The sequence below is a fragment of the Branchiostoma floridae genome, chromosome 2 (genome assembly GCF_000003815.2).
Source record: "Branchiostoma floridae strain S238N-H82 chromosome 2, Bfl_VNyyK, whole genome shotgun sequence".
Taxonomy (NCBI): Eukaryota; Metazoa; Chordata; class Leptocardii; order Amphioxiformes; family Branchiostomatidae; genus Branchiostoma; species Branchiostoma floridae.
Genome location: NC_049980.1, coordinates 16,474,374 through 16,489,795, shown reverse-complemented (window position 1 = coordinate 16,489,795; position 15,422 = coordinate 16,474,374). Strand labels below are relative to the sequence as shown.

Sequence of the window (15,422 nt, the reverse complement as noted above, 5' to 3'; positions counted from 1 at the left end):
GTGATTTTTAGAGATCGGCCGATTTTCGCATATCCCCGAGTCGCATCTAATGGGATGGGGGTAGATTTTCAAGGCTGGTGAAAAATACACTTGATTCTTTGGTGATTTTTAAATTCGGTGACGTTCTGGTGATCAACACATTCAGCAGAAGCTCTCTGCCTGTGTGACAGTGATATAACGATAGTAAGTCTGTAGAGAGTGTGACCATGGTTACCTGTAGGTGGCCTGTAGCGGGCGGCATGTATCCTGCTCCCACAGTAGTGGATGAGGAACCGGTGGTCTGTCAGGTTTTTGGTTCCTGTCAGGAGAGGCATGAGGTCACGGCCGTCTATCACCCGGTCCGCGGGGGTGTTCAGCTGGGCCAAGCGCAGAACCGTGGGGAACACGTCCATCTGACTGGTGGGTTCATCCACAACCGTGCCGGGCCGGATGTCTCTACATAGGAGATAATAATATATCGAATAGCGCTCTCTATAACTTAATATCAATATTGTCTAGCTTAGAATCAACTTGTAGATTGTATTGCCCTATTGTAACTAGCCAGTAGTATTATAGGAAGGTATAGTGACATCAACTTGACATCAACGTATACATTCTGTAACCTTCTACAAATCAGGAGCCGTTGGAAGTTTGAATGATTGTTGGTATGGTCTACCTTTCTCGACCAGAAACACGCTAAGGTACAAACATTCACTGTGCTCAGCCTAACAGAGTACATGTTTCAGCACTCTAACAATTTCTTGTATGACTTACTTGGGCCAGCGCAGGACGGTTGGCATCCTGATTCCTCCGTCCCATCCTGCCATGCCTTTTCCTCCTGAATTGAAGTACAAAATTACCGTAAGAAGTGCACCAAGAGGTCATCTCAATTTAGCTGTCCTGTTACAAGGAGTACAACACACCTACACAGTTTGATTAGCTGATAGAGACTTGAATGCAGGAATATTCAATTTACAATTTTCTCATTAGAATTCCTAACAACTTACACGTAATTGAGACTTAACGCACACTTGCAAAGAAAATACGCTCTGACAAGATGCAGTGCAATTAATTGCGTTAGGATTGTGGCTTGTTACAGCTTGTACAAGCAACTCATTGTAAGAAAGCTCATCAAACTGCGTACCTCTTAGTATTCCGTTGTGGCCTCCTTCCCTTTGTCCGTCTTTCACGGAGATTTCCTCGACATGACCGCCGTTATCAGACGTGAGGTACACAAACGTTTTGTGAGACAGACCTTTTTGATCAAGAGCATCCAAAATACGACCAACTGCCCAGTCCATTTCCTCGATATTGTCGCCATAGCGACCGTGTAGGCTTCTCCCTTCAAATTCTTTGGTAGCAAAGAGAGCGGTGTGGACTTTGAGAAAGGAGTGGAAGAGGAAAAACGGCCTGCCCGCGTTCTCATCTATGAACTTCAACGATTTGTTCACAAGATTTGGCGTGAGATCTCTCAGACTGTACGGCTGCTCCGCTACTTTTTCGTTTTCCATGAGAAGACAGTTCCACGGCCGAAGCTGAACCAAGAAGACTTTTGGAAAGGCTATAACTAATGTACATAACGTCACTAATGTCAACAACGGCAGCCAGCGAACGTGTATTTTACCGAGAAACTTCATGAGAAGCAAAGATGCGGCTCCGGCTAGGTACGCCCAGCAGATCTGTTTGTATATTGCGTAAAGATGGCTCATGTAGTAAATGCTCTCGCCATCTTCACCACATTCTCGGAAGTTAGTGATCGGCGTGCCGTAGAAATAGTCGAAGCCGTGGTTATTAGGATGGTGACACAGTCCACCGGTAGATGCGCAGTGCAGACCGAGATGCCATTTTCCTGTGATGAAATGTGGACAGATGCAACAAGTAATCAAAGAAGTCATACCTCCGTAGGTTTTTGTGAATTACTTGTTTTCTTTCAGTCGTGATTTTCTCGCTAATTCTGTCTATTCACTTTCGTTCCTATGCATGCCACTTCCGACCCTGGATAAGCCCACCTCCCCATCGTGGGGAGCAACTTTGGAACCGAGCCAAGCAATCGTGCCCACCCTGAGAGACTCCGGTTACACCATCTCAGACTTACTGTAGCAGTCTCTCTACAATATCCAGATAACTGGGAGTGCACACGAAACAAACAAACAAAGGCGCAGACCTGAAGCAATACCTTAAATTTTCACGGAGGTAAAAAGAACTTTATCATGTACTTATTGGGTATGATGAAAAAATGGCTTTATGTTAATGCTAATGACACTATGTACTTAAGCGGAATGCCAACATTGTATAAATTCTAGCATCATGATTTGATTAACGCCACCCACCTATCAATGCAGTGGCGTATCCAGCCTGCTTGAGCAGAGTTGCAAACGTTGTTTCATTGGGAGGTAAGCCGCCGGTGCTGGCGATGTTAGGTAAATACCTTATCCCGTGGTGAGCTGCCATACCTACAGGGAATGAGAATACCTACCAGGATGAGTCAAAAAGTAATGCAAGTGGCTTCGTAACAGGCCCATTTTACATCGAATGTGTTGAAATTTGGCACAAAAGGTCACGTATCTTCTTGAAACTGAAATATCTCAATTTATTTGTTGTTCAGTTTTTTTATGAACGACTGAGTGTTGATGACAAGATGACAGCTTGTTACGACAACACTTACATTACCTTTTGACTCATCCTCATAGACGTTTTTATGATATTACCGTACGGTTCAGTGCACCACAATGAACCAATGAACGCCCATTAAAAGGCCAATTTGTTAATGTCTGGTGCAACCTGGTGCAGTCTAAGCCAAGCTAGGGGAGGTACATTGTACTAGCCCCACACATTCGAGGAGATCCCTTCGTTTATCAGTGTTGGTCCGTCACTCCGCGCCACGTCACTCCTCGTACGAATCATATTACGCATCAGTCACAGGTTAGCTAGAATGGCAAGGCTGCTGATGGCATATTTTGAAATTTAACGTTAGAATGTTAATTGTTAAACATTGCTTTATTATCTGTATTATAGTTCATAGTCGATGATTGGTCATGTACGTATGCACACTACTTTGACAACACTAGAAACAACAGAAACAGATGCATTGTGGTATTCGGTCTATATCGATGAATGGCCAAAGTATTGGGAAACACTGACCACTTCTGACGGGGTACCGTCCAGTCAGGAATGCCGCCCTACTAGGTGTACACATGGACGCTGCCGCTAGGTGGTGTGTCAGCTTTGCTCCTTCAGAGGCAATCCGGTCAATGTTTGGTGTCCTGTAGCAGTTATGTGAATTGTATCATACTGTGCTTTAGTGAGTTTTATAGTACGGGTAATTCCTGTATGGCAATTCTTTATTTCCACTGAGGCGGCGACCATACTCCAATAAATATAAAATCAAGGACAGGGGAAGCACAGATTCAACTTAGGTCGCAGCCAGATCGCAGCGCAATCGCCAACTAAGGCCATGTTGATTTGATTATGGATGACATCCGCGCGCGCATCAATTTTCGGCCGTTCCCAAAGAAAAAAAAAACTTTTCAACCATACTGTTAATAATACAAAGCAGCTGTAAAATGAGCAAATATATACAGTAGACTGCAAAATAATGTCGGGAAATGGATACTGATGCCAAAAAGTTATTTCAAAGACTATCATCACTGACATCAAGGATACCATACTCTGTGTGTATATTCATTTGTTAAAACTTGCTGACCACTAATAGATATTTCGTAATGAAGGCAACTTTTCTTGGCCAAATGTTTGTTTTGTTCGCACGCTCGCATCAGTTTTGGGGTTCCCAGAGGATGTCATCCATATAATCAAATCAACATTGCCAAAGTGAAAAATCTCTCATGTGCTACTGTACTACCTATATCAGCACGTATCCGTGCTTGTGTTGTGCAATAGGCCGGGGAGGTGGGATATTCTCGAACAGTTCAAGCTTACAATATTTTTAAGATTTGTATTTCAAATCATACTTTTACATCAAGGGTCACATTCATTCCATTAACCATACATAGATCATGCAAATCCAGTTTGGGCCGCTCAACTGTCGCCATCTATCTGGGTAATATGTCAACAGGCCTTGTGACCGTACGGGTAAGTCAATAACGCTTCAAAGTCCTCTTATATATGTAACGTTACACATGCATGTGCGTGTCAACATACGTTTTAATTATTCCCCAAGCAAGAGGTTATGGTGGGGTAGTGGCCGCGATTTCTTTCGTCTGCCGAACACTGCAGAGGGATGGAGGGATGGAGTAAGGCGAAAGAAATGGCGGCCACTACCCGACCACAACCAACGCTTGAAACGTTTTTTGGCAAACCTGATCGTGTCATTCCCGAAACAGCCGACGTCTCCGTAGCCCAAATCATCCACCATGAACAGTAGGAAGTTAGGCCTGACGTCCTGCTGGGAGAGGACTGATGGACACAACAGCAGGAAGAGCAGAGAACTCCGTACAGAAACACAGCAGACTGCCGGGGACGATTCCATACCCCCTTCTGCCATGTTGGAACTGCAAATACTTACACATGAATAAGACACGTTGACTACAGAACGATTCATAATCATAGATGAATTCGGCGATGTGGTTTACATGCAGGTGTGCAGGTGCACAAAGTTACTCAAGTGGCTGGGTGAGTTTTGTAAGGAGCTGGTGTTTCCGATAGCAGCTACTATCTCTCGTCATATACACGGCAAATCATGAGCCAAGTATGATAGTTCCGAATCATTCTGGTGATGCGATGTTTCCAACGTCACATAAAAATCATCAATCTTCCAATAAAGAAACATACACATATGACTGGCCTTGAACGACGGCAACTTATTAGTTTTTCAATTTTCCCAGCATCAATAAGTTAATATTCCTTATAAACAGATAGACAAGGGCGTCTCCGGCAGTACGCTATCGCTAGGGGTAGAAATGCAGCACCTGCACTGACATTGGAGAGAACTTCATTACCAAAAGACGCCAGCCGGTCAAATAAATGCATGGTGTCAATGTGACATGTAAAGCATTGTACTTTAGTCATTAGGGCGTCAAGGGCTTTTGTACACAATCCACCTTTGCCACATATAACACGGTCGTGTGTTTGTGTAACATCGCCTGTTTACCCTAGCTTTTCAGCAACGTCCTTGAGTGTTGTAAGCCAGCATTCTGTTCACCTATCGCTGGTGTGGTACTTTGTGAAGCAAGCAGTATGCATATGATTAACTTACTGCAAACGACGGCAGGAGCAATTACTTATACTTTAAACATTCTGTTCACTCATATGATCAACCACGCGTAACACTGGATATGCTCTATTACAGATTTGCTTATTCAAGTCTTGTGGATTAGATAAATATGGCAAATACAAAAATCAGGTGGTCGGAGCTCTCTTTGTAATGCATAGGTTAGCCAGTTACGACTTTTCAAAGATGCATCCGCCTCCTTTGGTATTCATAGAATTACAAGCACATACGGGCTCTCAGTCAACTAATAGTGTCATCGTAGCCAGGTGGAGCAAGTATGCATTTGACACGCACAGTCCAAATACTAAAAACTTGTTCTACCTAATTAATCGACGACGTTGATTCACAACCAAACATGAAGCGAAATATCTTACCACGTAATGAAGTCAAGCAGACAGCGTTGTCAGCAATAAACTGGTTCCGTTGTAAATTATAATTTTAGTCAGCTGTTACAGGTAGTGTCACAGGGCTGAAGTAACAAACATGTAAAAGAGTGCACTAATCCCGGCGCTCATTTCACCTGGTCTACAATAACAGGGGAATTAAGGCCATTGCCTGCTGACTAAAATAACTATAAGAAATATTCTGCATACATATATAGAGATATGTGTACATACATATACGGTATATACATCGTAACTATACTCACAAAGCACTCTTCGGTTGGTAGCAGGTAGCAGGAGTATCAGATATTGTATGTTCATTCGGGGTATTTCCGCGTCAGAAGTGGGTGAAAGGTGAACTAGGAAGGACGTGAACTTTGTCCCTATTTTTCAAGTACTGTGGGTCAAAAGGCAATGTCAGGCGCTGACAACAAAATACCGTAGCTCCGATTATAATTAACCATAACTTAACAATTGTCTCCTTTGAATGGTTAGGTTGACCGGTTCGAGTTTTGCGTCTCGGAGTTGATTCCTAAATTGTTCTGTCAGTACTTGAAAGCACATGTTTTACGGCACAACCCGTCCTGATCTAAATTTATTTTAGAAACAACTATACGTCTGCCAAAATTGAATTCACTTCTAAATATAACCTAGCCTAAAATAAAAGGATGAAGCAAAGCGATAGAAGCTGTTGATATGTGGCATGTTACCCTATCAAGGTTTGCACATGTAGACTGTCATTATCAAAACTTTCAGAGCTCGGTGTTGGGGCTGATAATTACAGTAACTTTGTGTAAACCTATTTTGCTACCCTTTCTTTGTGTAGTATGCCACATCTCCCAAAGGCACAGACACGTCTTTCAATAATTGCCCTCCGTCATAGACGGCACCGTCCCTGCAATCCTGCCACGCTCCGCCAGGCGGAAGGTACACGTCACGGAAGGTCCTTCCCTGGTCCAATATTGGTGCCACAAGAACCTCGTCTCCGATCAAGAACTCCGAGTCTTCAATCTGTGACTGTTCGTCGCTCGGGGCCAGCCACCACAGAGGCCGTATGATCGGACTGCCGTCTTCCACCGCCTCGAGTGCGAACTTCAGGATGAGGGGCGTCACGAAGTTCTCGTGTAGGTCGACATACCGTTTTGAGATTTGGACGACTTCTTCATCGTATTGCCATGGAGCGATGGAAAACTGCATAGCCGGCAGGAATGCAGTGACCTGTACCCAGCGGAGGTACAACTCCCTGTCGGGCAGCCGCGTCTCGTGGAAGCCTGCTTCGTACGCGTTCCCGCCAATCATATCAGGGAGGATGAAGGGATATCCCAGGATACCGAGCGTCAACGCGGAGGGGATGATGGTCCGCAGACCGTTATCGTAACCCCAGTTCGAGTCTTTGTCCATCATACGGACGAAGATGGGCAAATCTTGGTTGCGGTATCCTACCCGCACTTCTACCATGGCACCGAATGAAGCGACCGTCTGAACGTATTTTGTGGTGAAGTCAGAAGGGTTGAGCATGGGTTGGTGTGCGGAGAGGTGTGGCGGTAGATAAAGGTTCTCTCCAGCATCAAATTTGAAGGAATCGATTCCAGATTCTTGCTGCAGGTGGCGGAGGCGGCCACAATACCATTCCCGCGCTTTCGGATTGGTCACGTCGACGACCGCTCCCGATCCGTTCCACCATTCCACGGCTTTCACTCCACCGTCTGCCTCATCGTGAGAACCCAGGAAGAACCCCTTCTCACGACCTTCAGCGAAAGACTGCGAGTCTAAGTTTGAGAAAGGATGAACCCACAACGTGACACGAAAATGATCAGCCTTCAGCTGGTCCACCATCCCTTTAGCGTCGGGGAATTTGTTTGGGTTGAACGTGAGATCGCCATACTTCGTAGTGAAGTCGTCGTCTATCTCTATCTGACTGTTGCTGAATCCGTGGGAAGAAATCTCCCTGGCGTAGTCCAGCACGCTGCCCTGGCTGACGTGGACCTTGTAGCGCGCCCAGGTGGACCACACGGGCGAACGGAACATGCGCTCGTCGGGTATACCGCGAGGAAGAGAGAAGAACTTCTTCATGACGAACTTCTGCACAACTAACGGACTCGGGCCCGAGATGATGGTGTACTCCAGAGACGGCCTGCGCCCTTTAGGATTATTGTACGGGGAATCATTAAACTGAGCTAAGAACGACAACTTCCCATTGCCCTGGCTGTTCATGCCTACAAATAACGGAACCTCGTTACCAACCACTATTGCCACGCCCGACGAGGATAACCAATAACGCTCAATCATGTAACCAAAAGGTGAAACAAACGGGGAGATGTCCTTTTGCCATTTCTCGATGGGCCAGAGCTGTTGGTGCACGGTGCCACAGCCGTACCAGTGCGCTCCCGCCATCTCAAACTGGTCCTGCAGCCGGAAGTTTGGATCCGAGGTGCTACTCCACCTGATGTTGTACGTGTCGACGTCATCACCATGTTGCTCATGCCGGATGTTGAGGCCTGCGCACTGCCATTGGAAACCGGCTTCACCCAACTTGCAAGTCTTTTTTAGCCGAGGCGACTGGTTAGCTTTTATCTCCGTGCACAGAGCACCCAGCAAGACGACACGCCCTCCCTGGTAAAGCCTCAGTTCTCGAGTCTTATGAAGGAAGGTGGCGTAGCCAATAACGCTGAACTCCGAATCCTCCGCTGCCATTATGGTTGTCCTGCAATGAACAATAACAATAATCAGAAACAATACATCTCTATAATAGATTCGATGTTCAAGTCTTAGTCAAACTTGGCTTCAGTTGATCATATCTCCGTTGCTGCTTAATCAATACCTTTGAACTGTACTGTATACCACTGTAAAGCTAATACAGTAATTAATAATTACAACAGTACATCGCTTTCTTTGATGGCACATTCATGGATCGAGCACCACGGTTGCCTATGTGAGGGCCCGGGGTCACAAAACAAACTAAAATAATGTTAGATGTTTATAAGGTAACATTTTTGGTACTTTCTTTTCATTGAAATTCCATCCAACCAAGGACGTTATATCAGATATAACGTCCTTGATCCAACCATCAAAGTCCTTTTTCATTCCTTCCAGACCAACAAATACAATAAAATGCCAACTTGGGACTAAAGTAACGCTAAAATTATAGACTTTCTCTCTAGTCTCAAACATACGTTTCTCCTTACGAGGAGTGACGGTAATGTTTGAAACTGGACCTACTTGATCCTTCCGCTGGAAAGTCTTGCAAGCTTGAAGGTTTTGGACACATGGGAAAGAGACTACAATCTCTCATTGGTTGAATCGCTAATTACCATGGTATAATTGGTTGTGTGGCTAATTGTGATGGTTGTGCATGTGTTATGCACATGTGGTGCACGTGTTAACAACGTTCGGGACGCCTGTGCGATATCCGTGTCCCTGCACCAGACTGAAGATGGACGTTTAATTGGTCTCGGATGCAGTACCAATACACGTGTTATATAAATATACATCACCGTATATGCACGGTAGCTTTTCGTTCTTTTTGTTCTTTTCTTCGATATGCCAATTTATGACCAATCGAAAAGCAAGCTTAGTTATTCTGGTTATTCACATAACATGCATATCAAACAAAAAAAGTTTGATGATAGTAGAGTTTCTACTATTTAGACCGTCTTTTGAAACACTTCTTGTATGCGGCATAGTGGCTGAGACACGTTAAAGTGTCCATGACCCAGTTGCAGTTGCAACATTGCTCATGAAAAATACATAAGAACCGACAATTTCGGAGAAACTTTTCCATAGTAAAAACATCACACGATCTTTTCTGACCAATGACGGTTGTAGGAAAGACCTTGCTGCCTGCAAATGCATCCTAATATGTAAATTAGGTCAGCTATTTTCTGCCAGACCGAGACGGAAACGCACACTGCAAGCTGAATGAGAGCTGCGAATCAAGTCAGCCTAACCCTGCACAATTGGTAGGTGTAGATGAGTTAACGTTAGATTACTGAGAGAAATAATACTGAAAAGCACGACGGATGACCACATACTTCTGTTCTGCATTGCACTGAATCCCCAAATCCCAAACTGGTGCAGTCCAGTTGTATAACTTCGCATTATTGCACCATCTGGATAATTGTACGAAATACTAGTATGCTGGCAAATTGGGTGTACAATCAAACGGCTTCTACTGTATATCTCCACCTTCAAGTAGTAGAGTAAAATATATCGTCATATAAGGCACATTTTATGATGGCTGGTCCCGGTTATGGCCTTTTGGGTCGGGACACTTTGTTAACATAAGGAATGTTATAATCTGTACAATATGCTTGTTATCAGGACTGGATAGACACACTTAGACGTCTATATATTTATTGTTTGTGTTATTTCTTTGTTATCATAGCAAGCCTTTGTCTGCCGAGTACACTGAGTAGATAGAAAATGGGATCCGCGACTGCCTTGTTTATGTTGACCTCGCTGATCATTACTACTGGGAGGACCGTTCATTACACGGGCCTTAACCTAACGCACGTCCCCATCGACTCCATCAAGTCTGACGCCTACACTGTCAAGCTGTCACACAACAGAATATCTCACCTGGGCTCTTTCAAAACAACCCCATACATACGGTATCTGTTTATCGACAACAACAGGGTAAACGACTTGTCTCCGCAAACCTTCCAAGGGCTGTGCAAACTTCGGGTTCTAGATCTGGACAGAAACGACATCGTTTCCCTTCGCGACTTCATTTTTTCCGACCTCGCTGCGCTTTCGGATCTGTTCCTCTCAAACAACCTCATTTCTGCCGTATCAGAACGCACCTTTCACGGTCTAGCAAGTCTGGAGTTCCTGGAGCTTTCCGCGAATAGACTTTCTGTGTTTCCCATGCAGGCCATCAGGCTGATTCCGAGTAAAGAACTCTTGTTAGTATTGCTCATGGTCAACAAGATCAGACAAATACCCAACGATATAAAATCAGCACACCCGAACGTTTCGTATCAGTTACAGGGGAACCCTTTGCGCTGTCCTGATGTTGAACAACTCAGCCGTGATTATATGATTACCGATGAGCACATAGAAGTGTGGCCCAGAATACCAGCTTACACCATCGACACTAAACATAACCGCTCTTTCATCGCAAGGACTTCCTTCATCAAAAGTCGGCATAAATACTTTGGTGTTTGTCCCCACACCTTTTTCGTAAGTGAGCATGGTTCTATTCGTCTACCGTTGGTGAGCGGAGTCAAGCGTCACGTTCAGCCCTACTTCTGGAACACACCGACAGGGCGCCACAAGGTTGAGTTTCTCACCGAAGCGTTCGTGGTTAAAGACTTCACCGAGGAAGACTCGGGCATATACACCAGTGAACTGAAAAGGTATGGAAGCACGAAAACCTATCATTTTGATCTGCTGCTGTGTCTTAACCGGCGACCAAATGAGAAAAAGGAACATAAATCCGTGAACTCACAATCAGGTACAAACAACACAGATATTTGTGCGGGTTCAACGAACCAATCCTGCTGTTCCAACTGGTTAACTTTATCGTCATTTGATCAGATGTTCTGTACAGTTGGAAACATCAACTTACAAGCAAAACCAATCGTGTTATCCATCACTGTCATCGCTCTTAGCGCCATTCTTATCACACTCTTTCTTACTACATTAATTTGTTGGAGAAAACAACGAACAAATCGACCTCGAGAAAAAAATAGCACCACCAGTGCAACATTGCATGTGGGGGTACAGGCCATGGTCGTCTGCATCCCTTTCCATACTCTCCGAGAGTTGACAGAGTATTCAACAGAAGGAGAATCGGACTTGAATGCCTTTCCGCTTCGACCATTGCGAGAAATTCACTGGTCGCGGATGAAAATGGGTGACACGAATTATAGTCTCCACTGCGTTCTAGAAGCGCTCCCAGCGGACACCGTCGGTACTACAGAAGTTCAGGTTCATCACTACGACAACGATGACGTACCAGGTGCAGTTGAGGATGGCCAAGATCACCAATACGCCTCTGCAGCACCGCCCCCTCTACCGGTCTATAGGGAAAATACAACTCACGCTGTAAATCCCGACGTTCTGGCAGGTGTAACGGAAAATTCTGCTTTGCAAATTGGGAAGGACGAAATGCCTTACGGAGTAGCAGCAGCAAATACACTGTACCAACGAGACATGGCCCTGAATAATAGCTGTCTCACAACTGTGCAGGCAAGCAGCTCAACAACAAATTATTGTCCGACAAAGGTGAAAAAACTTTATGCCATAGCAAAGGAAAACACACAAGATACGAGTCCGACTGGTAGTGAGCATACAAGAAACACCACTGCAAATTGCTGCGCAAACGAAAAGGAAACCGTCACCACTGATCATGACTTGTACAGACAGCAACCTTAGGGCGCGTGACGTGGTGATACGGTATGCGACAAAATCACGACCTCTCACGATCCGTGGAGCATGCTGACATTCTGTACGGGAATGGCCGGGAACCTGCCGAGTAACTTATGTGTTCAAAATGATTTTTATGATTGACACTGAGATTAATTGTATATTGGTATTCACCATTCAAATTCAACAAGTCAGTTCCTAATCCATTCAGTTATACGGTTCAAACTGAAGATTGCCGATCACGTGAAAATCCGAAAAAAAACTTTCTCCTTCCAAGGCGTTTCACTGATATGGTTGAAACTAGATCTATTCCTAACGGAGACTCTGGGGGACATCTGGGACAGACTAATTCCCATCCAATTGAACACAAGGACACAGCTGCGCACGTGTTCGGGACGTCTGGGCGTGTGCCCCAGCACCAGACTCAACGTGGACGTTTGATAGGGCGCGGCTGCGGTACCACGTGTTATGTAAATATTCATCCCTGTATCTAGTGCCTTTTCTTCGATACCTCAATTTACGACTTATCGCGAAGTAAGGTTACTTTTACACATCAGAGATATCACATCAAACAAAAAAATAGATAATAGCCTCTACAATTCCCCTTTCAACCGTCTTTGAAAATACCTGTTGTATATGGAATACAGGCTTTTCATTGACGTCATAGTAATTATGATTTGAATCCTCCAGTGTCCATATAATAATGGCCGGTAACTGGATGATTAAAAGCAATGGCATCTTCGTTTGCTGTACGAGCGTACACTGTGATCCAACATGGCACAGACGACGTCAACTGAAATACTTGGTGAGACATGTGCGAATGTCCATAGCCATTTGCAACATTTACTAGAGAAATAAATGATAACCGACAATTTCGGAAAATACTGTTACATAGCAAAAAAAAAATCACAAGGTCTTTTTCTTATCAATGACGATCGCGAGCAAGAACTTGCTGTCTGCAAAGGCATTTGTTAATCAGAACAGCTTTTTTGTTAAAAACAGACAGACTGAGACAGTACTAAACATTGGCAAGCTGAGAGCAAGACAGCCTGGTGCCACAATCGGTAAGGTGAGGGAAATACTGAAAATTAAACTCAAAACGGGAACAACAAGAGTTTCATTATCATATACCAAAACTTACTCTTTGCTACGCGATGCATACAGCACTGTATCTACTTTCTTTTTTTAATTCATTTACTGCATGATCATCTTTATTACCATGGATTTGAAGAAATATGGATGAAATCTGAGGCTTATGAAGTAGATTATATTGCTTACCAACTGCGCTTATATATACATATATATATCCTCAATATATATATAAACAGTAGTGGTTAAATTCAAAACTGCTCTTTCTTAACAAATAAAAAAGTTATGAACAAGAAACATTCCTTATTGATATAAATAACTTCGTAAAGCTTAATGAAACTCGTAAAGCAATAACTCAATTAAGAATCAGTAGCCATGAATTGAATATCGAAACAGGCAGATACTACAATGTAGCCCCTAACCAAAGGTTCGGTCAATTCTGCCCAAAGCATATTGAAGATGAATTTCACTTTCACAAATTTCAAGGGACTCGTCTACAAACAGATTTGTATACACATTTTGTATCTTTTAGATGCCACAACTCCCATAATGGAAAAAAGGCTACTATATAAAGGACTGCTTTGTTATTAGAAAGAATACCGAAACTAATGATTAGCCCACTCTATCGTAACAGTATATCAAATAATTTTTATCAGTCCTTATTGCTATGTTAATTAGGACCCTTATTCTATACCTATATTATGCACTTTGTGTACTACTAGTGGTTGTTGCCATACATAAATACCATGTACAGTTGGCGTGCAATAAAGTTCTTGTCATAATCTGTGCCCGCTGGTATTCCCCTTTGCCTAACCTAATGTGTCACTTGTTAGTGAATATACCATCTTTTAACACTTAAACAACTTTCTCATTTATTATTTGCCATGATCTGTATTATTTATATCCATTAACGTTCCTCTCGAACTATGGGTGAAAGGCCAAGTGATTTGTGTTGGACTGCCCGTAGAATGGAAGACGTCTGCTCGAGCTGGTGTCAAAGTTCCTTGAGTGACCATGGGCGAACTTATACTAGTACTAGTATACTAAAAACACAACTTTCTTGGCGAAGCTTAAGGAAACAAATGTCAAGAATATCTCAGACCTTTCTGGGCGGCCATTGATGTATTTTAATCGTGGTGGTTATCACACTAATGTATCACAAACAGAATGTCATTTCAAATGACACATTAGAAACTATCCATACAATCGAGGGAAATTTCGATACTTAATTCTCACGACCCGCTCACCGTGGTTTATGTAGTCGGGGTGCTGGCGCCATTGATCATCGCACAGTCACTGCGCAAGGATACACAGAATCATGTTCCGTGCCCAAATCAATGCACCCCAAACACGCACTTTCCTGGTGCACTAGTACCATTTTGCACTAGATGACAAGCTATTTCACATATAAAACTTCGCCTGTTTGTTATGATTTACAGAGAAACATTATTCTTGATGACAAATATGGTGAAAGACACTCAGGGTCAAAAGTCCAAAATACAATTCTGTTATCCTCAGTTAAAATGGATTTAGTAGAACTGTGCCAATCTGTGTCGATTTGTTCTCGAACTCTATCAATGATCTATTTCATGGCACGAACACAATACGTTTTGTGATAACGTTCACCGTGAATTTTCTAACGTGCTATCATGTTGTTACATAAGACAGAAGTTAGACTTTTTTTCTTCCGAACCAACATTGGAGTTAGTAGTGTTGTGTGGGCTAACCGACGTGACGTTCATGTTGCCCCTCGCTTTCTGAACACGTCCGTGCGCACCAAAATACTCACCTGGGCACCAGGAAGTTGTTCCCGACAGCTGTCACCTCTGCCGAGCTCCTGCAGATGAACCCTGGCTGACCCTCAGGTGACCCCAAATCTCCCACGCCGATAATTGTATCGACCACCCCAGGGCCGGTAGGCTTTGATAATTACTTTAAACAGCACATTACAATACCTAATTGTTAAGTTTGACAATTTCGTGTTTGACAATATCTATCTAGTGCATGGATAAGCACCTTTTTTAATTAAGATCTGCCGCACCCTACATTCGGCAGTTTTCTGGTAGCCCACGGCACAATGTTTCTAAAGAAGTGAAAAAAATGTCATTGCGCCAGTTCTACTCGCCCCTCTGGTTGTTTCGGTCTCGGACCGGAGTTTTTTCACGATTTCGTGGCAAATCTGACACCCTCGGCCGAAAGGGCTGTGAGTTCCCTAAGGAACATGGGCCGACATTTTTCATTACTCTGATGGAAAGTGGTGTCATGCAGCTTCGTGATTCACTGATTTAATGGTTTCTACTTCTACAATATTTTGGGTAAATAATGACGAAAAAAGTAACTTTTTGAAAAAAATGTGTTATTTTTACGCATTTTCT

The 15,422-nt window shown here is 43.6% G+C and overlaps 2 protein-coding genes across 3 annotated transcripts in view; both read right to left on the bottom strand.

Annotated features, from left to right (window-relative positions):
• Positions 1 to 5,910, bottom strand: part of LOC118409555 (steryl-sulfatase-like) — an 8,619-nt gene extending 2,709 nt beyond the window's left edge. Inside the window, exons 1-7 of one of the 2 annotated variants that reach the window (XM_035810661.1) lie at positions 5,856 to 5,910; positions 4,296 to 4,496; positions 3,121 to 3,242; positions 2,310 to 2,432; positions 1,124 to 1,828; positions 754 to 817; positions 215 to 435 (exon numbers count right to left, since the gene is read on the bottom strand). In XM_035810661.1, the coding sequence (XP_035666554.1) occupies positions 215 to 435; positions 754 to 817; positions 1,124 to 1,828; positions 2,310 to 2,432; positions 3,121 to 3,242; positions 4,296 to 4,480 (1,420 nt within the window). In that variant the 5' untranslated portion in view covers positions 4,481 to 4,496; positions 5,856 to 5,910. Of the gene's footprint in view, positions 1 to 214; positions 436 to 753; positions 818 to 1,123; positions 1,829 to 2,309; positions 2,433 to 3,120; positions 3,243 to 4,295; positions 4,497 to 5,086; positions 5,251 to 5,855 lie in introns of those variants that run through there. The other variant, XM_035810660.1, reaches the window with a different exon arrangement.
• Positions 5,306 to 15,095, bottom strand: LOC118409554 (myogenesis-regulating glycosidase-like). Its single transcript, XM_035810659.1, has 2 exons — positions 14,837 to 15,095; positions 5,306 to 8,293 (listed from the first exon to the last, which is right to left on the bottom strand). The coding sequence occupies exon 2, from the start codon at positions 8,281 to 8,283 to the stop codon at positions 6,397 to 6,399; it is 1,887 nt and encodes a 628-aa protein (XP_035666552.1). The 5' UTR covers positions 8,284 to 8,293; positions 14,837 to 15,095; the 3' UTR covers positions 5,306 to 6,396.
• Between the last annotated feature and the right edge of the window lie 327 nt (positions 15,096 to 15,422).

Coding starts and splice junctions, on each gene's coding strand:
- LOC118409554 (XM_035810659.1), bottom strand. CDS start 8,283: ATGGCAGCGGAGGATTCGGAGTTCAGCGTTATTGGCTACGCCACCTTC.